Source organism: Panulirus ornatus, chromosome 55 (genome assembly GCF_036320965.1).
Source record: "Panulirus ornatus isolate Po-2019 chromosome 55, ASM3632096v1, whole genome shotgun sequence".
Taxonomy (NCBI): Eukaryota; Metazoa; Arthropoda; class Malacostraca; order Decapoda; family Palinuridae; genus Panulirus; species Panulirus ornatus.
The window spans coordinates 23,888,423-23,915,013 of record NC_092278.1 but is presented as its reverse complement, the minus strand read 5'-3'; the positions used below and the strand labels follow the sequence as shown (position 1 = coordinate 23,915,013).

General features: G+C 38.6%; 1 protein-coding gene across 1 annotated transcript in view; it reads right to left on the bottom strand.

The window, feature by feature from the left end:
* Positions 1-4,951: 4,951 nt before the first annotated feature.
* Positions 4,952-26,591, bottom strand: part of MED14 (mediator complex subunit 14) — a 47,505-nt gene continuing 25,865 nt past the window's right edge. The window contains exons 13-26 of the mRNA XM_071693160.1: positions 25,038-25,201; positions 24,570-24,743; positions 23,170-23,401; positions 22,311-22,499; positions 21,421-21,608; positions 19,693-19,884; positions 17,879-18,088; positions 16,886-17,141; positions 15,553-15,659; positions 11,432-11,536; positions 10,891-11,049; positions 10,486-10,620; positions 7,711-7,845; positions 4,952-6,299 (exon numbers count right to left, since the gene is read on the bottom strand). Of these exons, the coding sequence (XP_071549261.1) occupies positions 5,193-6,299; positions 7,711-7,845; positions 10,486-10,620; positions 10,891-11,049; positions 11,432-11,536; positions 15,553-15,659; positions 16,886-17,141; positions 17,879-18,088; positions 19,693-19,884; positions 21,421-21,608; positions 22,311-22,499; positions 23,170-23,401; positions 24,570-24,743; positions 25,038-25,201 (3,353 nt within the window). The 3' untranslated portion in view covers positions 4,952-5,192. The remainder of the gene's footprint in view (positions 6,300-7,710; positions 7,846-10,485; positions 10,621-10,890; positions 11,050-11,431; positions 11,537-15,552; positions 15,660-16,885; positions 17,142-17,878; positions 18,089-19,692; positions 19,885-21,420; positions 21,609-22,310; positions 22,500-23,169; positions 23,402-24,569; positions 24,744-25,037; positions 25,202-26,591) is intronic.

Genomic DNA, 26,591 nt, shown 5'->3' with positions numbered 1-26,591 from the left:
GAAATTGTTGGAACCTGACAACAGCAATGGAAATTTGAATAAAAACTCATTTTTTATAATAAAACTGTTTTACATCTAAATGATACTTACATATTTCTGTAGGACTTGCTATTCTGTAATGGCTGAGCTCAGTATCAGCAGAACATCCATCAAAATATTACAAGTGTTGCTATTTGGTCTTTAGTTGGTAAAGAGGTGTTTGATAACTGACATGATTGGAAAGATTCTTTGTATGATCCACACAAAGTGAGAAATGGGATTTAATTGTTTACACAGAAATATAATCTACTCATCTTGAATCTTTATAAAATGAAATGGCATAAGTAAGATTAGTGAGAATATCATGATGTAAACAATGATCACAAAACATCCTTCCATCTCCAATTTGGTCTCCATGTTCTACATGTTCCCTGCTTTTTTGACACATATATCCTCCTTGTCAACCTTTCCTCACTATTTCCTGTGGGGTAGGTTAGCAACAGAAATGGATGAAGGCAAGCAAGTATGAATATGTACAGATGTATATATGTATATGTCTGTGTATGTATATATTGATATGTATATGTATGGGCATTTAAGTATATATATGTGTATATGAGTGGATGGACCATTCATCTGTTTCCTGGCGCTACCTCATTGACGTGGGAAAACAGCAATTAAGTATAATAATAGAATATATATAAAATATGATACATAACAGCTTGAGACTGAGTGTGAATGAATGTGGCCTTTGTTGTCTTTTCCTAGTGCTACCTTGCGCATATGAGGGAGGTGTCATTTCATGTGTGGCGAGGTAGCGACGGGAATGAATAAAGGCAGCAAGTATGAATTAAGTACATGTGTATATATGTATATGTCTGAATGTATATATATATATATATGTATACGCTGAAATGTATAGGTATGTATATGTGTGTGTGTGGATGTGTATGTATATACATGTGTATGTGGGTGGGTTGGGCCATTCTTCCGTCTGTTTCTTGCGCTACCTCGCTAACGCGGGAGACAGCGACAAAGTATAATAAACAAATAACATAAAATATTTAGAGGAAGACAAATGTAAGGTGTTTACTATATGTTATTATGTAATATGTGTATGATTTCAGATATCCTACTATTTTTCAAAGTTCAATATAGCACACTATATAATATATTCTGTATCTATTTTGTCAATAATTATTTTAAATATATTGGTTGGCTCTTCTGTTATTAGCATTTCATGAGTTTATATTTTTGTATAGTATATTTAGTTATGTGTAAGATACAGTTGGAACACTTAGTCACGTGTGTATATCTAATGTATGAAAAGAAAAAACATCATATTGAAAAGAAAAAATTTGATAGTTTTCTTTCCTAAAAAGGGGTATAGTAGAAATTCAAAATGTTTGATACCAGACCAAGCAGGGTGACCTTCACCAAGGTGAGTTTTTGATGCCAAGCATGGCAGGGTGATCTTCATCATGGCAAGTATTTAATGCCAGTCCTAGTGGTGATTTTCTCCATGGCATGTATCAACAAAGGAAACCCCTTACATTCAAGATGATTTCATACTTTAAAAGTGAGAAAAGGCAAAAGTTGTTATAAATGGTGAATTTCAACACATGGTAAACTGGAAAGAATCTGGTCTTGACTCAAATTTTTTCACATTAATATTCTAACTACATCATGACACCCGTTCCTTTCCAAAAAGGGGGTAGCCACAGATAAAAGAAGTCTCCATTTTGTCCTTACATGCCTCCCTTGCATATTACTGTTTTCCCTATTCAAATAAGTGTGATTACAGAACCAGGCAGAAAGGATGCTGTTCCCTGCTGATTTAATTGTTAATCACTGTTTTTTCATTGTCGAATGCTGGCTTATTCCTTTCTAGCCACAAAGTTACTCAAATTCTATTTCTGATACATCCCTCTACCTACATCAAGTTAACCATATCATCTTTCCTCACATTCAAAGCAGGGAGATTTTGTTAAAATTTACCTGAAACACTTCAGTTGCTAAAAAGTTTGCCTGTATAAAAAACAAAGATAAAGGAAATATTCGGAGGAAAAAAATCTGAAAGATGCATGGATACAAGTACTTTAAGATTAAATGGACATATAATACATAAGACAGATGACAGGCTAGTAAAAGTAATGCATAGTAGTACAGCTGATGGTATAAGATGTACTGTGTGGTAGAGACTGGCATGTCTGAATGACATAAACTCCTCATTGCAAATGTAAATGTTAGTAAGATAAGAGATAATAAAGAACTGTTTTAGTGAGGCAGAGTCAAGAACAGACATGGAAACGGCCTTATTCACTTACATCCATCCTTCAGTTATCATGTGCAATGTATCAAATCCACAGTCCCAGACAACACCTCTTCCCATCGTTTCCCTTAGCTCCTTCATATGCCCTGGTTCAGTATACTGACAGGACATCACCACCTGTATAATCATTGCTCCTGTTCACTTTATCCAGGGCACACCTTTCATCCTCTTGCATATTGAGACCATGACTATGTGAAATCTTATTAACTCCAACCTTCAGTCTCTAAATTGGTCTCACCATTCTCCATATCCCCTAAACTTCTGACATACATATCCTCTTTGTCCACATCTCCTCACTTATTCTTTCAATACTTCCAAACCATATCAGCTTACCCTCTTCAGTGTTGTCATTACCACATCTCTTTTGCTTACTTGATCAACTCTCTTCATATCACATGTTCCCCTCAAACAGTTAATTAGTTAATTTCCATCACATTCACCCTCTTCTGTACAGTTTCATCTGTGGCCCATGCCTCACACTCATACAACACCATCAAGACTACTATACCTTCATTCATAACCCATTATTGCCCTGTTAGATATAAACAATCTTTCCACACATTCCTAAATGCTACTCGACCCTTTACCCCCCCACCCATCCTATAACTCATCTCAGCTTCCATCTGCTGCCATGTCCACTTCCAGTTATCTAAAATACTAATTCCTGCAAGTTTTCTGCATTCAAACTCATAACCCAACTAACCTGTTCCTTTGCACTGCTACATCTAATAAACTTGCTTTTATTCACATTTACTCTCAACTTTTTCCTTCCACACACTCTACCACAATCAGACATCAGCTTCTGCAATTTCTCTCTCAAATCTGCCATCAGTGTCATGTCAGAAGCAAATAAGTGACAACTTCTAGGCATCCTCACCTCCTACAGACTCCACACTTGCCCCTCTTCCCAAGACCCTTGCAATGACCTCCCCCACCATCCCATCGATAAACAAATTAAACAGCCATGGTGATATCATACAACCATACTGTAGACCCACCTTCATCTGGAGCCACCCACCCTCCTGTTGCCCTATCTGTACACTTGCATTGTGCTGAAACATCTACATAGCTTCTACACAGCACTGGATTGAAATTGGTGTACAAATGTATTCCTGAAATGATTCTTTTTCATTATATGAATATCTATGAAATTGTAAGGTTACAATTTTTAAATACCCTGAAAAATTGAAGGACTCGAGGGTTGGAAACAAAAATTACTAATAAGTTAAGAGGCTAAGGAGCAGGTGGAAGGATGGGAGAGTAACTGTTAAGGCAAAAATAGGTCATGCCCTGAGGTATGGTAGTCCAAACAATATCATTAGTAGACCAAGAGGTTGAAAGAAGGGAGAGAAGAAACTTTCGAGTACAGAAGCAAGAAGGTTCAGGAAGGTGAGAAGCATACATGGGGGAGAATTAACTAGACCAATGTGGTATGCTGGGGTGTTATTATGTCAATGGACTGAACCAGGGGAAAACCATGGAAGAGTCTGTGGGGTTTGGCTTTTGATGGTTGGCTTTGGTTTTGCTGTATTATACATTACTAGAGAGTGGATGTGTGCAAGTGAGGTCACTATTTATTTGTTTCTATGATACCTTGGAAGATATGCTTAGGATAGTTATGAATTTCTGTATTAAAAAGACAAACTTTGGACAAAACATCTGCTAGTCAGAAAGCCAACTACTCCTTAATTATTGAGATATATAGCTTATGGCCCATCTGACAACCTCACAGAATTAAAGCATAATAAAGTTGACTTCCTACACTGCATCTGCCCATTCAGTGTCATCAATGTCCACATTAGGATTAAGCTTAAAGTCTGATGAGTTGTGGTCTACTGTTTTGACTTTAGTCCTGATCATTTCACCAAACTGCACTCACATCTATGCCTTGACAAATTTCTCATTCAAGACAATCAATATTAATTAAGCAACTGATGAGCTTGATAAAGCTTATATTCTCTTGACCATGTACAAAATGAGCACAAGCAGCCTATAATTCATGGTCTAGCTTCATCAACTGTAAGAAATTTCCCCATAGTTGTTATTTTCTCGTTTGGAAATAAAGTACTAGCTGATGGCTATGCATGGTAAGCTGGACATATAGTACCACCTGACCATCATGAAGTGTTACTAGACTCCACCTGCTCAAGGTTGCAATGCAAGTGATGAATGAATGTTACCTTTGGTGGGACACCATTATTGGAAGTATAGTCTCATCCAAAGGAGTTTACATTTCCCTGCTACTTAAAATAGTGCAGGCTTGGGCTCCGGGAGCCTTTGAAAAGAGATCCTGGGTAACACTAGTACTCTTTCACTGAAACTGATCCAGGACTAATAACAAATAAATAAATAAATTACCACTGGGAAGGGAGGGGACGAGTTACCCACAAAGTGGGTCCCATGTTTCCCATAAGATGCAGAAAAATGAATGGTGAATGTGAGGAAAAATGAATAGTTAATGTGAGGAGAAACATTCTCTTACTTCTACCAAACTAATCAGTCAATGCATGAATAAGGACAACCTGATCTACAAAGAATTTATGTAATCTTACAAACCAGAGCCTTGTGCTTCAACCAAATTCAGGTAGCAAACACACTTAATCCTATACTGCTATATGGGGAATAATAAAAGAACCTAAGGTCAATGACTTCATAAACTAAATTTACTGAGAAATCCATATATCATATACTTTTTCTATCACATGAAATATATATTCAAAATAGTAAAATACTACCTCTTTTTCCTGCCATCAATACTGAGTTGCACAATACTTGATATAAATGAAAAGTAGTCTTATAAATGTTGTATCTCATTACTTTATAAAGTAATTTGCAACAAATGTGTTACAGCAGTATATACAAGTGCATTCTAATGTCACACCTATCTACTGAACTGACCCATCATATTACCGCCAAACCCACCCTGTCTGCCTCCTGGCCCACCTTGCATACCACCAGGCCCAGCCTGCATTCCACCTGGTCCTCCTTGCATACCACCCTGCATTCCACCAGGCCCTCCCTGCATTCCACCTTGCATTCCACCAGGACCTGATTGCATCCCACCTTGCATTCCACCTGGACCAGTCTGCATTCCTCCAGGGCCGGCCTGAATGCCTCCAGGGCCTGCCTGCATACCACCAGGTCCAACCTGAATACCACCAGGACCACCCTGCATTGCATTTGGCCCACCTTGCATACCACCAGGACCGGGCTGTATTCCTCCAGTCTGCATATTAGGTATACCTTGCATACCCCCAGGGCCCCCTCCTATTTGTCCACTCTGCATGCCTCGTGGCCCAGCCTGCATCATGCCACCTCCCATAGATGTCATAGGCTGTTGCATGTGACTTGGCTGCATACCTCCCTGCATATTTGCCATACTTTGTGGGCCTATAGGCCCCACTGAACTTAGTGTTTGTTGCATATGTCCTACAGCAGATGCTGGCTTTGGTCCACTGAAATGTGATCCAGAAGACATGGTAGACACCATACCTTGACTGCTGAGAGTTGATACGTTAGTGGTGACAGTGCCTGTTCCTGAGGAGATCATGCCTTGTGACATGGTAGATGCCATTGAGGCCTGGACAACTGGTGTTCCTCCAGATGAACCAGGAGTATGTGGAGAGGCCATATGGGGAGATGTGAGATGTGGTGAACCTAATGACTGTGGTACTGTGCCTCCTGATGATGTAGGTGTACCCTGACCTGCTGAGGTCGGTGGAGTAGCAACAGCATTACCATCTGGACCCAAACTTAAGCTACACAATAATTCTCTGATACAAGGGTACAGAGACATCTCATTAGGCTGCACAACAACACGACTCATGATGTCATTGATGACCTGCAGGGTGACACTGGGAATGTTGCCATGGTCACGACGTTCTGCCATTTGCGTCTTGTTTGTCACACTATCATACACAACTGGCAACATTAAATTTGGAGGCTCAGTATCTGGTGGCAATTGTACATTGGTCCTCGTTAACTGGAACTGTAACAAAGACATCATGTCAGTGTATTGTACATATCTGAAATGAATAATTATCTGGGCAAATGTACTTGCCAAAATGGTCTTAATGTAACATACACCCCAATGGATAAAAGAAAATGACATTAAGAGGACCCAAAATATTAGAATTGTCAGCAATGAAGATAGATTATATGCCAAAATACTGGATAGTATTGAAAAGAAGGTAAACTTTCAGAGCTGTATGGAGAGTCATCACTAATGGTCTAACTATCTGTCACCTCACTCCCTTTACAGTGGGGATACAAAGCCAAAATCAATATACAGCAAATAGACTGTTTGTTAGGCATCACAAAGAAAATATCATATCATCGAGCCATATAATGAGTTTTGAATTATAAGAACTTTCACTACAAAAGATTGAAAGCTGATGAAAATGTTTACAGTATATTCAAGAAGTAAAAATTGATACTACTGTGTTGTGAGGTCACCATCTAAAAAAGAGGTAAAAAGAATTCAGAAATACTTCACTAACACATCTTTGAGAGAGGAACACATGAACTATCATAGAAAACTGAAAGAACTTGAATTAGACAGTCCAGAAAGACAAGAAAGAAATAATCTAATTTAATGTATACGAGGCAAAAGATGGAAGGAATCTACTGACAACTACTGAAGCGCTGGCTCACTATGCAGTTGTCACTAACCCTCCCCATACCCAAGCAGGTTCTATAGGTAACACAATTTGACATGTTCAAAATAATCTCCATTGTGCTTCTGAGATTTCAATGTAATGAACATAATATGATGTGCATGTACATCTTACAGGCACAATCCCTTCTCTTGCTACTAAACCTTTGCAGTTTGAAACACTCACAATCCCTTCTCTTGCTACTAAACCTTTGCAGTTTGAAACACTGTCTGTGCTTGTCTTAATATCATAAAAGAAGTTTCCATACCTTAACCTCACTTTACATAAACAGGGTATTTGCTATGATGACAGCTAGCTTCAGGACATTAGTTCATCTGCCCCCTAACCCTCCCAAGGAAATCATCATCTTTCTTTCTCTAGTGGGTCTTAGCTTTTTAGATGAGGAAATGGAGAGTTGAGCTTTCCATATCTCAGCAGAGGCAATCTAAAAGAGATGACTGTGTGGCATGCATCCTCAAAAAACTGCAAACTGCAGAAAAAAGCTAGCTATAGGGGCAGATACTAAAATAATGGAGGTTAGAAACCATTAATGATCTCTGCATATATTTACAGACTTCAGAATGTCATCCTTCTTATGCATAATTCCATAGTCTCTTTTACTGTCTTTGGTTCCTCTCTGTATATTCCCACCTACTTCACTCACATTTATACATTCTTTCCACATGCATTCTTTCTGTAGATTTGCACTTTCGGACAAAAAAGAGAAATAAAAAATTTACGTACAAAGAAGAGAATCTTATTGCGGGAGACAACCACCACATAAAGCCCAGGAGGTGCAATCTGTGATCCTATAGGAGGGTTAGTCAAGCACCACTGTAGACTCCATTTCAATTGTTGTAGTTGTTGTGGTGTTGGCATCTGAAATAGGAGACAAATACTTTTAATTGTAATGATACACACCATTCTTCCCCTTAAACTTTTACATATTATGTGTAACGGTAAGAATATCAAAGTAATGGAAAATGAGCTAATCACTTAGAACATAAACTAAATTTGCTATTACATCAAACAGATAGATGGTTGGAAGCAAATGAGAATCATTACAGCAGTCCTTCCAATCATATCCTACAGTATTTTGTTTCAACTAATTTGGCTCTAATTCCATTCATTTCATGCAAATCCTGTGTATTATGAATAATGATCCTAACAATCCAAGTAAAGAGTTAAATGCACAACATTCCCAAGACATTATGGTAACTGACAATTTTCACACCAAGAAATAAATACCTAAAAGTAATAATAAAAACACATTCTTGTACTCTGGTCTGCTTGTCCCATAAACAACTGTCAACTTCTTGAAAAAAAAGAAGTATGAAACTGGGTGGAAACATATGGAGAATGTCTACCCAAATATGCTAAAAGTGTAAAACAAACACAAAGAAGTAATAAACAATATTAAAATGTAAAAATAATGAGTCATGAGAGATATGGAAAATGGAAAGAAACAGTCTTGGAAGACAAAAGCTTCTGAGAAAAAGTGGCAGATGACCAGAAAATACCCATTGCCTGACATGTTTACAAGCACCACCTCTCTTGCCAAAAACATAACTCTTTTGAAAACAAAAAGAAAAATCATTTACACAAACCAACAAATTCACCACAACTGTAAGACAATCACATCTTTCTTTCTTACAATGGTCAAAGAATCAAACTATTCTACTGCCAAATTCTATGGTAAACTACTTTATTCTCCTTCCAAAATCTGCTATACTTTATCTTAGAAACCTTCCAATCTGACTCCAGAGTTGCTAAAGCTTCTTAAATACAAAATGTAATTTTTTTTTTTTTTTTTTTTTTAATACCTCGTCGCTGTCTCCCGCGTTTGCGAGGTAGCGCAAGGAAACAGACGAAAGAAATGGCCCAACCCCCCCTATACACATGTACATACATACGTCCACACACGCAAATATACATACCTACACAGCTTTCCATGGTTTACCCCGGACGCTTCACATGCCTTGATTCAATCCACTGACAGCACGTCAACCCCTGTATACCACATCGCTCCAATTCACTCTATTCCTTGCCCTCCTTTCACCCTCCTGCATGTTCAGGCCCCAATCACACAAAATCCTTTTCACTCCATCTTTCCACCTCCAATTTGGTCTCCCTCTTCTCCTTGTTCCCTCCACCTCCGACACATATATCCTCTTGGTCAATCTTTCCTCACTCATTCTCTCCATGTGCCCAAACCACTTCAAAACACCCTCTTCTGCTCTCTCAACCACGCTCTTTTTATTTCCACACATCTCTCTTACCCTTACGTTACTTACTCGATCAAACCACCTCACACCACACATTGTCCTCAAACATCTCATTTCCAGCACATCCATCCTCCTGCGCACAACTCTATCCATAGCCCACGCCTCGCAACCATACAACATTGTTGGAACCACTATTCCTTCAAACATACCCATTTTTGCTTTCCGGGATAATGTTCTCGACTTCCACACATTTTTCAAGGCTCCCAAAATTTTTGCCCCCTCCCCCACCCTATGATCCACTTCCGCTTCCATGGTTCCATCCGCTGACAGATCCACTCCCAGATATCTAAAACACTTCACTTCCTCCAGTTTTTCTCCATTCAAACTCACCTCCCAATTGACCTGACCCTCAACCCTACTGTACCTAATAACCTTGCTCTTATTCACATTTACTCTTAACTTTCTTCTTCCACACACTTTACCAAACTCCGTCACCAGCTTCTGCAGTTTCTCACATGAATCCGCCACCAGCGCTGTATCATCAGCGAACAACAACTGACTCACTTTCCAAGCTCTCTCATCCCCAACAGACTTCATACTTGCCCCTCTTTCCAAGACTCTTAATCTTCAACGTCCTGTACAGTAAACCTTACAATCTGACACCACAGTTGCTAAATCATCATTAATACAATTTGTAACAAAGTTACCAAATTTCAAGGTCTTGTACAGAATTTTACTTATACCACAGGAAGTATTTCTCTGCCTAAAATTTCTATGAAACTTTTCTGTCAATTCTGCACCATTTACCCTCACAGATTAAAAACTTCATGTCCATGCCTGCTTAATCACAATCTATGACCATCAAATTCTTTCCCAGCAAAAAGAAAGAAAAAAAAAAGCCTTTAAAGTTGTTCATTATGATTAAAATAAAACTGATTCCCAAAATTACCAAATCTAATCTTTTATATAATTAATATTTTGTGACAATCACTCTGAGGAAACTCTATCAAGTGTGAAGGGAAAAATAGCTTATACAATTTTGATGTTAAGTTCTGAATACTTTAACAGCAACTCTTTTAATTTTGTAAATGCAATGAAGTTTTGGCATATAATTCCTGCCTCACGGCAAAAAATTCTCTGGGGTTTAAAAAAGTAGGAGCCCCATGAAAGTGAAAGTAAAGCACTATGAATCATAGCTCTGCACTTGCATAAAATTATCAAATTCATAAGCATTAAGAAGGCAGGTAACAGTGCATACCTATGGAAATACATATATCAGAATTTAGATACCAACCAATTCTAGCTGCATGATACGAATACAGTCTTTCAGCACCCGAACTGAAAATTTCAAAATGCTGTAGAAAGACTGCACTGCATATGGCCTGTAAGGTGGGATGGGAACCTTAACACTGAAGAACTTTTCAAGAACCTGCACAAAAATAATTAATCACTATTAGATTACATAGTAAATGGAGAGCTGATGCATTATTGATGATGTAATGCAAATGGTAATTCAAAATTAAAGCTAAACTTTTAGATTTGGGAATGTACCAATTACTAAACATTAAAAATTTTTTCATAATGCCAACAGACAGATAAGATAGACATGAAGAGTAACTATACCATCCTGTCGATACAAGAAAATAACATTCATTTTGTAAACCCTCTCTTGCAACACCTCTGAAAAATTGAAGGATACCTGTAGTTCATCACTTGTCCACTGGTCAACGTGTTCTGGTAATGGCTGCAGCTTTAGAACAACATTGTATGAAGGACTGCTTTGAACCAACATTTGGCAACTAAGCGTCTCTGTTTTGAATTGGATACTGCCAGGCTCAATACCACCCACAGGTTTCATCTGTGAAAGAATACAATAAATGAATCACCTTCCTTCACCCATTAAGCTGTGCAGTATCACTATCATCTGCCAATTAACATTCTATTCTACAAGTCTTAAATGAAAATGTTAACAGGATTCATCAACAAAGTGATTATGCAAACTTAGACTGCACTGAGTAAAACAAGATACACCATGACTTGCCACATATAGGGCTAATTTTGAGAGTTAGAATAAGAATGTTACAGAAAAAACTGACTTGTCAGTAAAAGAATGTACAGTCTGAAGCAACAAAAGCTACATAATGTCTACCTAATAAAAGAAAACAACTGTCAATTATATCTAAGGAGAAGATTAGTAACAGAACATTTCAATTAAGAGAGAAAAAAAGTGACTCTCTTACCACTTCACATCCCTCGCACAGCTGCTGGAAATGCCTCTTGATGTAGGTAATCCCAAGGAACTGCTCTAAAATGCACTGCAGACTGCTATCACCACCTTCATCAACCTTGCAGAACAAGAATACATGATAAATCCCAACTTCAGCATGAAAATCACAGCACCTCTTGTGGAATGTTCCACATCATCTGGGAGGGCAAAAATGGGTATGTTTGAAAAAATGGCAGTCCCAACAATATCATACGGATGTGAGGCATGGGCTACAGATAAGGCTGTCCAGAGGAGGGTGGATCTGCTGGATATGAAATGTCTGAGGACAATGAAGAGTGAGGTGGTTTGATTGGGTAAGTAATGAAAGGGTAAAAGAGACGTGTGGTAATAAAAAGTGTGGTTCAGATAGCTGAGGAGGGTGTGCTGAAATGATATGGATATATGGAGAGAACGAAAGAGGAAAGGTTGACAAAACATATATATGTGTCAGAATTGAAGGAAACAAGCAGAACGGGGAGACCAAAATGAAGATGGAAGGATGGAGTAAAAATAATTTTGACCAATCAGGGCCTGAACACGCAGGAGGGTGAAAGGCGTGCACGGGATATAATGAACTGGAATGATGTGGTACACTGGGGTCGATATGCTGTCAGTGGAACCAAGCAAGGTGTGATTAATCATTGTAATTTCCAGGCCAAACATGGGGAGGAGCAGAAGTAGAACATTAACAGCGCGTCTGTTTACATCAGAGCAGAAAAGTTAGTTTCACATAATCATGGTGTTCTCTCTGTTTTCTATTTTATCCTGCCCTGTCCACACTGTTCTGGAGCTATTTTATTTCTCATTGTTTACTATGTATATCTACTGTCTTATCAATAACCCTGGGGATAGGATAGAAAGAATAATGCCTATGTATTCCGTGTGTGTTGTGGAAGGCAACTATGAGGGGCAGGAGAAAGTTGCTGGAAATCCTCCCTTCCTGTATTACTATCCAAAAGAAGGAACAAAGCATGGAACCATGTGAGGATTTTTCCCTCTTAAGTCTCAGTCACTATTCTTGATGATGCCTCACTGATCCACGGAATAGTGGACATGTATGAAAGAAAAAGAGAGAAAATCAGAATCAGTAATGTGACAGACTTCTAAAGTGCTGCATCACTTTCAGACAAGCATAAACATTTATCCTTTTCAAATATATGATACTTAAGCCTGACTCTGCAAGTGTAAGCCTTAGCTCAGTAAACATAAATCTTGGACTGCAAATGTAAATAAAACATAGTAAGAACAAATTCGACACTTGTGAATTCAGTACAAGCAAGGGATACCAGTACTCAACCTTTATAACTCTTCTTGTCAAAGGCTTAAATTCTATACTCTTTACCCTTGGTTCATCACAATAAATAGTGATAAACTATGTTAAGCAACTACATTAAACCAAAGAAAGTACAATTTTTATCAATTTAAAATGAAATTCAATTAAGCAGCATTCCATTAAGAATCATACACTGTATCATTATTTCTGTGGGACACTAAAAAGCCTTAGAACAATTGCTACAAAGACTATTTTAAAAAAATCAAACAATGTGAAAGAGAAGAGAGAGGCATTTGGACGATTTTTGCAGGGAAAAAATGCAACTGAGTGGGAGATGTATAAAAGAAAGAGACAGGAGGTCAAGAGAAAGGTGCAAGAGGTGAAAAAGAGGGCAAATGAGAGTTGGGGTGAGAGAGTATCATTAAATTTTAGGGAGAACAAAAAGATGTTCTGGAAGGAGGTAAATAAAGTGCGTAAGACAAGGGAGCAAATGGGAACTTTAGTGAAGGGCGCAAATGGGGAGGTGATAACAAGTAGTGGTGATGTGAGAAGGAGATGGAGTGAGTATTTTGAAGGTTTGTTAAATGTGTTTGATGATAAGAGTGGCAGATATAGGGTGTTTTGGTCAAGGTGGTGTGCAAAGTGAGAGGGTTATGGAAAATGATTTGGTAAACAGAGAAGAGGTAGTAAAAGCTTTGCGGAAGATGAAAGCCGGCAAGGCAGCAGGTTTGGATGGTATTGCAGTGGAATTTATTAAAAAAGGGGGTGACTGTATTGTTGACTGGTTGGTAAGCTTATTTAATGTATGTATGACTCATGGTGAGGTGCCTGAGGATTGGCGGAATGCATGCATAGTGCCATTGTACAAAGGCAAAGGGGATAAGAGTGAGTGCTCAAATTACAGAGGTATAAGTTTGTTGAGTATTCCTGGTAAATTATATGGGAGGGTATTGATTGAGAGGGTGAAGGCATGTACAGAGCATCAGACTGGGGAAGAGCAGTGTGGTTTCAGAAGTGGTAGAGGATGTGTGGATCAGGTGTTTGCTTTGAAGAATGTATGTGAGAAATACTTAGAAAAGCAAATGGATTTGTATGTAGCATTTATGGATCTGGAGAAGGCATACGATAGAGTTGATAGAGATGCTCTGTGGAAGGTATTAAGAATATATGGTGTGGGAGGCAAGTTGTTAGAAGCAGTGAAAAGTTTTTATCGAGGATGTAAGGCATGTGTACGTGTAGGAAGAGAGGAAAAAGATTGGTTCTCAGTGAATGTAGATTTGCGGCAGGAGTGTGTGATGTCTCCATGGTTGTTTAATTTGTTTATGGATGGGGTTGTTAGGGAGGTGAATGCAAGTTTTGGAAAGAGGGGCAAGTATGAAGTCTGTTGTGGATGAGAGAGCTTGGGAAGTGAGTCAGTTGTTGTTCGCTGATGATACAGCGCTGGTGGCTGATTCATGTGAGAAACTGCAGAAGCTGGTGACTGAGTTTGGTAAAGTGTGTGAAAGAAGAAAGTTAAGAGTAAATGTGAATAAGAGCAAGGTTATTAGGTACAGTAGGGTTGAGGATTGTCAATTGGGAGGTAAGTTTGAATGGAGAAAAACTGGAGGAAGTAAAGTGTTTTAGATATCTGGGAGTGGATCTGGCAGCAGATGGAACCATGGAAGCGGAAGTGGATCATAGGGTGGGGGAGGGGGCGAAAATCTTGGGAGCCTTGAAGAATGTGTGGAAGTCGAGAACATTATCTCGGAAAGCTAAAATGAGTATGTTTGAAGGAATAGTGGTTCCAACAATGTTGTATGGTTGCGAGGCGTGGGCTATGGATAGAGTTGTGCGCAGGAGGGTAGATGTGCTGGAAATGACATGTTTGAGGACAATGTGTGGTGTGAGGTGGTTTGATCGAGTAAATAATAATAGGGTAAGAGAGATGTCTGGAAATAAAAAGAGCGTGGTTGAGAGAGCAGAGGAGGGTGTTTTGAAATGGTTTGGGCACATGGAGAGAATGAGTGAGGAAAGATTGACCAAGAGGATATATGTGTTGGAGGTGGAGGGAACGAGGAGAAGTGGGAGACCAAATTGGAGGTGGAAAGATGGAGTGAAAAAGATTTTGTGTGATCGGGGCCTGAACATGCAGGAGGGTGAAAGGAGGGCAAGGAATAGAGTGAATTGGATTGATGTGGTATACCGGGGTTGATGTGCTGTCAGTGGAGTGAATCAGGGCATGTGAAGCGTCTGGGGTAAACCATGGAAAGTTGTGTGGGGCCTGGATGTGGAAAGGGAGCTGTGGTTTCGGGCATTATTCCATGACAGCTAGAGACTGAGTGTGAACGAATGGGGCCCTTGTTGTCTTTTCCTAGTGCTACCTCGCACACATGAGGGGGGAGGGGGATGGTATTCCATGTGTGGCGAGGTGGCGATGGGAATGAATAAAGGCAGACAGTGTGAATTGTGTGCATGGGTATATATGTATGTGTCTGTGTGTTTGTATATATATGTGTACATTGAGATGTATAGGTATGTATATTTGCGTGTGTGGACGTGTATGTATATACATGGTGCATGGGGGTGGGTTGGGCCATTTCTTTCGTCTGTTTCCTTGCGCTACCTCGCAAACGCGGGAGACAGCGACAAGGCAAATAAAATGTGAAACCATGAAATAACTAAACATAGAAAAAATAAAAAACTGCTATAGTTACATTATATGATAATGAGATGGAATGTGAAAGGAATTAACAGTCAACAGTACTATTTAGCAGAAATAAAAAGAAAATTAAAATACACAAACCTGAGCTGGAGACCGGAAAACAAAATTAAAATACACGAACCTGAGCTGGTGAACAGAGTGTGTGGAATGCATCATGTGTCAGAGTTGTTGGCACAGCTGCTGCATATGGTTTGTTTGGCAACATCCGTGATGTGTATGATGGTCCAGCTACAAAAATAAATATGAAATATTTGACTTGATACACATCTTATACTGATTCTGCATATAAAACCTACCATGACTGAAATAAATAAACAGATAAGTTACTTACAGGAACAGAAAAAGCATCTTCATTAGACAAAGGTACCCACAAATGTTGGAAATGAGTCAGTGGTAGATACCAAAATTTTGTCATTCAAGGAATTTTCCTCACCTGCTCTAGAATATAATCAAAACTATCAACTATTTTGACAGCTGCTACAGAATAATGTCTCTAGATATAACTGAACAATAATTCAACCCTGTAATAACACAATCATGTTAAGCATACCAATCCTCTAATCTATCCTGTATATATCACATAATGTACATCACAAAATCTGCTTCACAAAAGCTAAATATGCCTGAGTCATTTTTGAGAGAAGCTATTCCTTATCTAAATGGGTTTAACATGCCCCCAATATGAAATACTACTCATATATCTAGGGTTGTTTCTACTCTACCTCTCTCTTAGCCATGGAAGAGTCAAAAGTATTTCACTTTATATCAACTCTCCTGCAACTCTTTCTTTAACCATTCTTTTCAGTGATGTCACTGCCCTTTTTCTTTCTAAAAGGTACTATATTGGCCACTACACTCATGAGCTGTCTGTGTGTGTCCCTACCGTGAAGGTTTGGGCCTGTGATATGCAACAGGCAGCTACTTCCCACAGTTTTTATGTGGAGACTATCCACATATGAGTACCAACCATTATGATACCACCTTCTTTACTTATGTGGCACAGCTGTGGAAGTCTCATAATCCTTTTGTCTTTCCCTCTCCTTACAACCTTTCTAAGTTTGAGACTGATGAATAAACAACTACGATTAATAAACTTTCCATTCTTTTTCTTGTACTCCTTATTCTTCCTTTCATCCAAGATGTCCACATGTTTCTGCCTGTATCATGTTAGCAACCATCAAAAAATACCCAGTAACTTCTGCTACATTATGAATGCTGCCAGAGAGTGGGTACTGATACCACCAGAGGAAACCTGACAGTGACTCAATAAATGATAAACTAACTTCTGGAGTCATAATTTCGTATAATATTCTTTATATGTTGTCTACTTATGTATATTTCATGCATACATATACAAAATATGTCTTTAGTATGGTATTTGTATCTATCTAACCATCTACGATTATTACTCCATGACTCCACTATCCTGTTCAGCCCATGGCTCTCCAACCCACCTTGACCATGCACAATAGCAGATGCTGGTGAATGCATGGGTACAGAGTGAGGGCCTGCTGGGGAGGGAGCCAAGAATCCTGGTGAGGACACACCATGCTGTGGTGCAGAGGGAGAGTTTCCACCAAGGAATCCTCCACTTGGTGATGGGTGTGGTAGCATGGCAGGAGATGGATTCATTCCAGGGAGTGATGTTGGAGAGGCTAGAGAGAAACCACTGGTCGCAGGGCTGGAGACAAATCCTCCATGTCCACTGGTCTGAAGATGGGGTAAAGATCATTCATAGTAACTCTGTGAATGGTGTTTTATGGGGAATAATAATAAATGATTAGCTATCTAAAACCCTAAGCACTTTCATAGGACTTCTCTTGCCTCAAGGCTATACTTCAATAAGGAGCAGGAAAATAATGGACTCCTCTAGTATATGAAGTTTCTCCATAAGACTGTACTCCTTTTTGCCTATTAACAATGATACAACCTGAATGAAAGAGAATTTTCACTTGCAGTGTAACCACAAACAAGTGGAGTTCAGTAACACCTATCAAGGGAAGCAATATGACTCTCAATCAGTAAATTTTCTATTTCCTTAATATCCAAAATATTTCTTCTCTTAATTAGCTGAATAGCTCATACTGTAGGAATATATAATTAAAGTGTTTTGGGAGCAGCTGAGTGAGTGTTATGGCAGCTTTGATACACAAGACTGGGTTATAGTGATGGGTGATTTGAATGCAAAGGTGGCAGTTGAGGATATAATTGGTGTACATGGGGTGTTCAGTGTTGTAAATGGAAATGGTGAAGAGCTTGTGCATTTGTGTGCTGAAAAAGGACTAGTGACTGGGAATACCTGGTTTAAAAAGAATTTTTTTTCATACTGTTCGCCATTTCCTGCATTAGCGAAACAGCGTTAAGAACAGAGGACTGAGCCTTTGAGGGAAGTCCTCACTTGGCCAACCTTTACATGAAACTGCAAATCAATAAATCAGTTAACAAACCTGAGTCATACCACCTGGGTGTGGGCTGGCTGGAGTGTGTGGGTTTGATGATATTGGCGGTGTCATGGGTCCATGACGGGCTGGTGAGGCTGCTTTTGGGGTGGGCCAAAGTGTATCATCCAGAGGTATGGGAGTTGGGGGATTATCATCTTCAGACTGTGAGCGCCGTATGTTGATGGCAGTCTCATCCACATATTTACTGAGGAATGCCTGTGGATTTTTAAAACCATGAATCTGTTTTAATATTGCATCAAATCCCAACAATTACATACATCAGATTTTCAACATTAATACAATAAAATCCTTCTATACTCTTCTAAAGTTCTTGAAATGAAACAGCTGTGTAAATCTCAAGCCCATTATGATCCCTGAAACTTAATTCATAAGCTCATACAACTCCTACTCTTCTTAATCACCTTCTACGACAAGCAGGGATACGTGAGTATCATTCCTTCCCTCCTATAACCAAGGATAACACCTCCCAATAATGCACCATGGTGAAAACTGCAACTCTGCCTCAAACTACAAAGTAAACAAAGGTGTAACTACTGCATAATCAACACTTGTACAAGACAAACTCATTTCTTCCTACAAGACAGCTGTTCTCTACTATGACTACTTTCACCCATCATAATGAAATATAAGATTCATTTCCTCTACATTAATTCTTTCACAGTATTCATTGCAAATTAGAAGCCTATCCTTTACTTTCAACCAATTTCTTCAACATATTGTATATTTCACCGTAAAAGTAATACTTTTATCATTTTAACTGGTGACAAATGTGACAAAGAGTTGAATTCCTGATAAAATTGTTTGCTGCTTTGATATTTTCTTTGGCCCAAAGACACTGGAAACCAAAGACATGAAACATGTTGCCAGTGTCAGCCATGCTCAGCTTACTGTATTTGGTTAAAAAATCAATAACAATTTCAATCCACATAGTATGACAAGGCTCTATTGAGACTTGCAAGGAAACTTTAAAGACAAGTTTCAAATCCACCAATGGGATAATTCCTTATTTATACATAAATTAGCCTAAATTCCAAAACATTTGAATCACAACCCATAAAATAAATATATATGAAAATATTGCAAGGTTTATCCAAATCCACATTAAATTTAAAACTATCAAAGGAGCTTAAGATTCCCCAAGGAGATGAGTAATTTTCTTACAATTAAAACAAATGGAAAAATAAACTGTCCACAGGACATGCATGCTCCCACTTACGGTAATGCAACTAAATATCACCAAACTGTAATGAAGTTGCATTCATAAATATATGTTCTAACAAAAATCAATGCTTAAGAACTGAACTTAAATAAAAATATCAGTGTCATAATAAGTGCTAGTCTCATGATACCAGTTTAATCTAAGATGGCCAAATATACAACAAAGTGACCTATCTTTTTAGGTGAGGTGTACAGTTCAGATAAAAAAAAATACCAAAACCCTGTTTCAAGACCAAGCCACATACAAAACCAGAGAAATTACCTTAAATGAGGAAGTCAACCTGAGTATGAGATGCATAACAATATATACAGATTTCCTTTACCAATCAATTTCTATTCAATAAACAGCAGCCCCATACTGTAAATATTTCAGTGACAAAAATCTTTCTTTGGTGCATTCATTTTGTATCATAAAATAAATTGTATCATCAATTTCTTTTTTATTTCTTAGTTTATGATATACATCCAATTAGACCCTTACATTTTACACAACACTAAGTATCTCTACAAAACTATATGAATGATGCAAAGTACATCTGCTACCATATATATAATAAAAATATCAGAATCTTAAAACTCACCTTCAGGCCCTGTATTTGGATAAATTCTTCAATCAGTTTTGAAGTTTCAAAGCTGCTATATGCTCCATCTCTAATAGCAACCAATCCATTTGGCAAAAGGTCAACATTGAGGCAATATACATTACGGTATACAATACTGACACGTGTGGGAGACTGAGGCAAAACTGTGAAATTCTTAATTGGTTGATGCTTCTGTAAAATAAAATAGTACAATGACCAGTTACATTTCAAAAAACAGAATGGCATGGGTTAAGAATAAGTGAATCAAAGGGAATGAATCAAGAGGAGGGGGTATGTTGGGAGGTATCACCTAACTGTGCTGGTAATGTGTGTGGCATATAGCAAGTGAGCTGTGGACAAATCAGAAACAATAATCGTTGATGAGATGAAGTTAAATCACCACTGGAAGAGAGAAGGAAGGGATATGAATGGTATATGATGGGGATGAGCAGGAGAGAGAGTGACAGGAGGTGAGAGCAAGGCACAATAGCTGAAAAAAGGGGCAAATGAGAGACGAGATAAGAGAGATCAACAAACATCAGAGAGAATAGGAAAATGTTTGGAAAGGATATGAAAAATGTGAGGAGAACAAGAGCCAATACCAAAGTGTTAAGAATTCTCTGGCAATGTTTCAGGCAATGGAACCGTTACTGGGTCTTCACTAATAAGTTGCAATACATATCAGGAACTTATTCATAAAACCTTCCTATTACATAGAGGTATTCCTTTCCCAGCCAAATAAAGAATTTTTTTTCCACGTTTATACAGAACTTAACAAACATCTGTTCCTATAGGAATATATGTTGCTTAACAATGTGGGAGTATCATTAGGCTGTTGGCAATGTGGAAGACCTTTTTCCTCACAGCAGAAGTTGCACATTGTCTTTTCACGGGGAAATAACATACAAGACAATTGAAAGTAGGGATATTTTTTTAAACATTATACGTTACACTATTTACACATTATTTTTGTTATACAAGAACCAAATTAAGCATGTTGCTGTGGGAAAAGAGTTACCACATATATCCTTACAGGAAGGAACATCTGTAATAATTAATATACAGCTTTTATTCTTTTTTTTTTTTTTTTTTCATACCATTCGCCATTTCCCGCGATAGCGAGGTAGCGTTAAGAACAGAGGACTGGGCCTTTGAGGGAATACCCTCACCTGGCCCCCTTCTCTGTTCCTTCTTTTGGAAAATTAAAATAAAAAAATGAGAGGGGAGGATTTCCAGCCCCCCGCTCCCTTCCCTTTTAGTCGCCTTCTACGACACGCAGGGAATACGTGGGAAGTATTCTATCTCCCCTAGCTTTTATTCTATCCTCCTTAATATCATTTTTACATATACTGTACCTCATTACTACATTTATACATATATCTTAAAACACAAAAGCAAAAGAAGAGGACTTTTTTTGAAGTGTGGGCAAGATCTGCAAAGATTGCACAATGCCTGCCTCCCTTATGTCAGCAGGGTGAAGGTAATGTCCTCAAAGGATATTTGGCATGCACCCATATTCCCACTCTAACCCCTACAGACAACTTTAATTGAAATTGTGATGGAAAGTCTCAACCCATATACAAGACAGCTGAATGGGTTGGTTGCACAGGCGAATGTAAGTAAATGGGTAAGGAGGTTTAAGGGTGAAGTAACTAACTTGCATATGCTACCTTGTTAAGCAAGCAACATAATCTACAGTAAGACAATACAATTACTGTAAAGACTAACCTTATCAATGACTCCTAAATGAAGAGTTGGGGACAGCTTTGAAATGGCCAAGAGAGGCTGGTAGGTATGATGCAGTGTTGTAGCTAAGTCAACAAGACCCATGGTGCCATTCTGATTCACCAGGTCCTGAAGCTGATCTTGCATAATTGTGTGAGGGTTTGTGGCCCAAACTCCCTCACCACTCATACCTGAGAACACATATAACCATAAAATCACAGAAAATTACCTTATTACCAAAATGGCTGATACAACCATCTTATTTTAATTAAATCAATTAACCCCAATTACAAATTTTCATAAGCAATCCAAATTCTCTCAAAGCATTCTGTTTGTCTTCATCAGACTTTAAGCAACATAGTTCTAGAAATTCACGTAAAAAATTCTGATAAACTCTATGTAACTTTGTATTAGAGAAAGAATCTGCAGCCTTTCAAAAGATGATACTATCTAAAGAATAAGGGCACCTAAAATAAGAGATGGACTGACAACTGGAAATAAAAAAATGTTGAATGCAGTTCAATATACTTTGAGAGATGTTAAAATTTTCTGAGGAATTTGCCATTATACAATAAAGAATTGGGAACAGTTCTCTATGTGTAAATCTATTTTTTTTATACATAAAAAGGGGATTAGTCATATGTACAGGAACCCACACTGACAAAAGGTGTGATGGGAAGAAATTGAAAAAGTGTGATCAATTCTTCATGTTAGATGGGAGGAGTAAGAAAAACAGTTCTACAGTCTAATTATGGATGGAGAGATGCAAACATCAAATCGACCAAGCCTCAAGTTGTCAATGCTCACATAATTAGAGGGGAATGAAGTGGTTTTAAAAGCATGCTGCTACATTCTCACATAAAATGTCAACAGAGTAAATAATTCCAGCTTACCAAAATTCAAAGTAAAAGTCTTCTTTTCTGAACTGTAACGAAGAACACAGAATGCATCAAAGCTAGGCCCATATGCAAGGGTGATGCTCTTATAGTTGAATGATCTTACCCGAACCATCTCACTCAAGGTTTTTGGGTTGGCTACATTGCTGCTACTACTGCTGCTGCTTCCTGCTGATTCAACACCAGCTGTAACAATGAACATAATTATATCATTACGAGAAGAAAGCATGTGAAACTGGCTATTAATGTGATGTTTAGAGAAGAATCTCCACATAGCATAATGCTATGAATGAGTGGAAATGATACAAGATAAAGTCAACAAAGATGTACAACATAGGATTAGGCAAAGTGAAGAGATAAGTTTTCATTCAATGAAAGGTGTCAATACCATTTTCATTTGATTTCATCCAATCATATGCCATACATTCTATTCCCATGAAGTTATACATAATCCTGATGTCGAAAAGTTTTACTTACTTTTTAAGATGATGCATAGCTTTCTGATAACCTTCATCTATATAACTAGTTACTGGGGATGAAGGATACTTTTCCAAGCATGCCACTATGACTGCTTTACCGAAATTTTTAGTTGAGAAGTCTAAAATACAGTTATTGTACATATCAACAAAAATGTAGAGAAAAAACACAAAAAAGTAGTAACCTGTACAGATAATATAAAAAAAGATGGCAAAATACAAGGTAAAGTAGAAAGAAGACTGGAATGAATATTACCACAGACATTAATAAAATGTTAGGGATAGCAAACCATTTCATCTCTTACATGATAAGAATTCTGTACAAAGAATGACACCTTATATATCATCAACCAAAAAAAAAAGCCTCTTGTTTGACATACCTCTGGAAGCTGACAGCTGGGCTGCAAATTGTAGAACTAGTTGATATAGCATTGAGATACAAGTCCAATCAGCCAATATAGCATCAACCGTGGTATTAACATGGTCAGCACCTGTAACTTCATAGGTAAAGTATACAGCTCTACGAGGACCTTGTTCTCGTGAATGCAGGCTACTTACTGGGCAATTGGTAAACAAGTACTCCATTCCAAACACTCGTGAGCCAGTAAATTGCTGTGAAAGGAAAGTCTATGTTATCTAAAAAACATTTCACTCCTACTGAGTCTTCAATTATACATGGGACTATTCATAGACTAGTTTAGAAATACCTACACTTTCACATTCTACGTGCCAGGACAGGTGGAGCACAATGAATTAGCCCAGCTCATAACAAGGGCTTAGGAGAAACATCTCAAGCCCTGGTGGTACTTTTAATTCTGGACACCATAATCATCCTTTTCCTCTAGCTCCCCCTCACCCCAAAATATTTTCTTTGGTCAAAAATTCCAAACAGTTGTCCTTATCCATATTAACTGTCATTTGAATTTTGCTCAATTTCTGCTACACTTCTGAATCCTACAACAATATCATGAAAAAATCTGCACTTCTTCCATGCTCCCATACACACTTTCCAGATCCACTCCACAGCAGTTTCACAAGTATTCATGAAGTTGGTTACCTCTCCACCTACATCCCCGGTTTTTCCATTAAGAGCATGCTCTTTTTCACCCATCACTCACAAATTTCCCAAGGATCTCTATCCTCAATTGATCTTTATTTTTCTCCTAAGGGCATTCTTAAACTCCTCTTTTCGATCATTACACGACATAAATGCAACCATTATACACATTTTCAAAATCTCATTCTTGAACTTTGAAACTACTAATCGTGCACAGCCACACTTGTTATGAAACATCTTTTCAAGCCAATCACATTACATCTACAATACTAAACCTTCTTTGCATAATTATATGCATTATCTTCATGGCTTGATTTCACTCCATTCCACTCTACAATCCCACTACTCCTCAGGCCTGTCATACATAAGCCAAACATGTCTAATTTTCCTTTTCTAAAAAAAATCTAAAACTTCCAGCTTCTTATATCATTACTCATTCATATCCCATTCCAATTCATCCACATGAACCTGCATCTTTTCAAGCTGAAAGCAGTTACAAGCACGCAACTTTCATCTGAGTCCATTTGCCCCTCTTATGAGGAATCTTTGCAAGGCTGGGGTCCCAAGCCCATACCCTGCAGGCAAGCAAAAATACCATGGATGTCCAACTCCCTCAGGCAAAATTTCTACCTGTTAAAAGTCATTTACTCCACTGCACTCACTTTCATTTGTTCTTACCTCTGGTCTTATTGTATCAATAATTCTCTCTCTTATTGTACATACCCATGGTACAGCAACTTGTATGCGAATTGAAGCAGACAATAAATGCTTCCGGAGGGAGAGTATGGTGTCTGTAGAGAGTCCCATGGTGGATGGTAAATCTATCAATCTCAGAAGAACACCCATCCCACCTTCCTCCACTTGCTCTCCTGTGTTGAATACATTGCGCTCACGGAGCTGCAAATCATAATCCATTATTCAATGTAAGCATGAGCCTCATGCCTGCCTCCTAGCCTTCTAACAAAAATGTGTAGCAAATCATGTCATTCATTTACCAATTGCACTAAATAACCTGATTCTATATTTAAAATGGCACAGGGGTTAGGGGCTGGCTGACAAACAGTACAATTAAGTGAAAAAGTGAGGATTTATATATCACATGAATAAACCTCATCTTTAACAACTTATGAACAGTTTAATCATGTCATAAAAATCTCGCAGAACTATCAAAATACATAATTATATAGCTACCTTAAGTGACAGATGAGTGAGGGGCAGTTTCATGTCACTCATGGCAACACACTGTGCTACATCTGGTAAGAAATATGCTGGCACCTTCACTCGCTTGCTGGCTGGCTCTCCACGTTGCTGCAGTTTTCTCTTTCCACCCAAGGCTCTCTCACCAGGCTCAACAACTGCAATTAAAATATTATTATTTTTATTATACTTTGTCGCTGTCTCCCGCGTTTGCGAGGTAGCGCAAGGAAACAGAAGAAAGAAATGGCCCAACCCCCCCCCCATACACATGTATATACATACGTCCACACACGCAAATATACATACCTACACAGCTTTCCATGGCTTACCCCAGACGCTTCACATGCCTTGATTCAATCCACTGACAGCACGTTAACCCCGGTATACCACATCGCTCCAATTCAATCTATTCCTTGCCCTCCTTTCACCCTCCTGCATGTTCAGACCCCGATCACACAAAATCTTTTTCACTCCATCTTTCCACCTCCAATTTGGTCTCCCTCTTCTCCTCGTTCCCTCCACCTCCGACACATATATCCTCTTGGTGAATCTTTCCTCACTCATTCTCTCCATGTGCCCAAACCACTTCAAAGCACCCTCTTCTGCTCTCTCAACCATGCTCTTTTTATTTCCACACATCTCTCTTACCCTTACGTTACTCACTCGATCAAACCACCTCACACAACACATTGTCCTCAAACATCTCATTTCCAGCACATCCATCCTCCTGCGCACAACTCTATCCATAGCCCACGCCTCGCAACCATACAACATTGTTGGAACCACTATTCCTTCAAACATACCCATTTTTGCTTTCCGAGATAATGTTCTCGACTTCCACACATTCTTCAATGCCCCCAGAATTTTTGCCCCCTCCCCCACCCTATGATCCACTTCCACTTCCATGGTTCCATCCGCTGCCAGATCCACTCCCAGATATCTAAGGAGGTAAATAAAGTGCGTAAGACAAGGGAGCAAATGGGAACTTCATTGAAGGGCGCAAATGGGGAGGTGATAACAAGTAGTGGTGATGTGAGAAGGAGATGGAGTGAGTATTTTGAAGGTTTGTTGAATGTGTTTGATGATAGAGTGGCAGATATAGGGTGTTTTGGTCGAGGTGGTGTGCAAAGTGAGAGGGTTAGGGAAAATGATTTGGTAAACAGAGAAGAGGTAGTGAAAGCTTTGCGGAAGATGAAAGCCGGCAAGGCAGCAGGTTTGGATGGTATTGCAGTGGAATTTATTAAAAAAGGGGGTGACTGTATTGTTGACTGATTGGTAAGGTTATTTAATGTATGTATGACTCATGGTGAGGTGCCTGAGGATTGGTGGAATGCATGCATAGTGCCATTGTACAAAGGCAAAGGGGATAAGAGTGAGTGCTCAAATTACAGAGGTATAAGTTTGTTGAGTATTCCAGGTAAATTATATGGGAGGGTATTGATTGAGAGGGTGAAGGCATGTACAGAGCATCAGATTGGGGAAGAGCAGTGTGGTTTCACAAGTGGTAGAGGATGTGTGGATCAGGTGTTTGCTTTGAAGAATGTATGT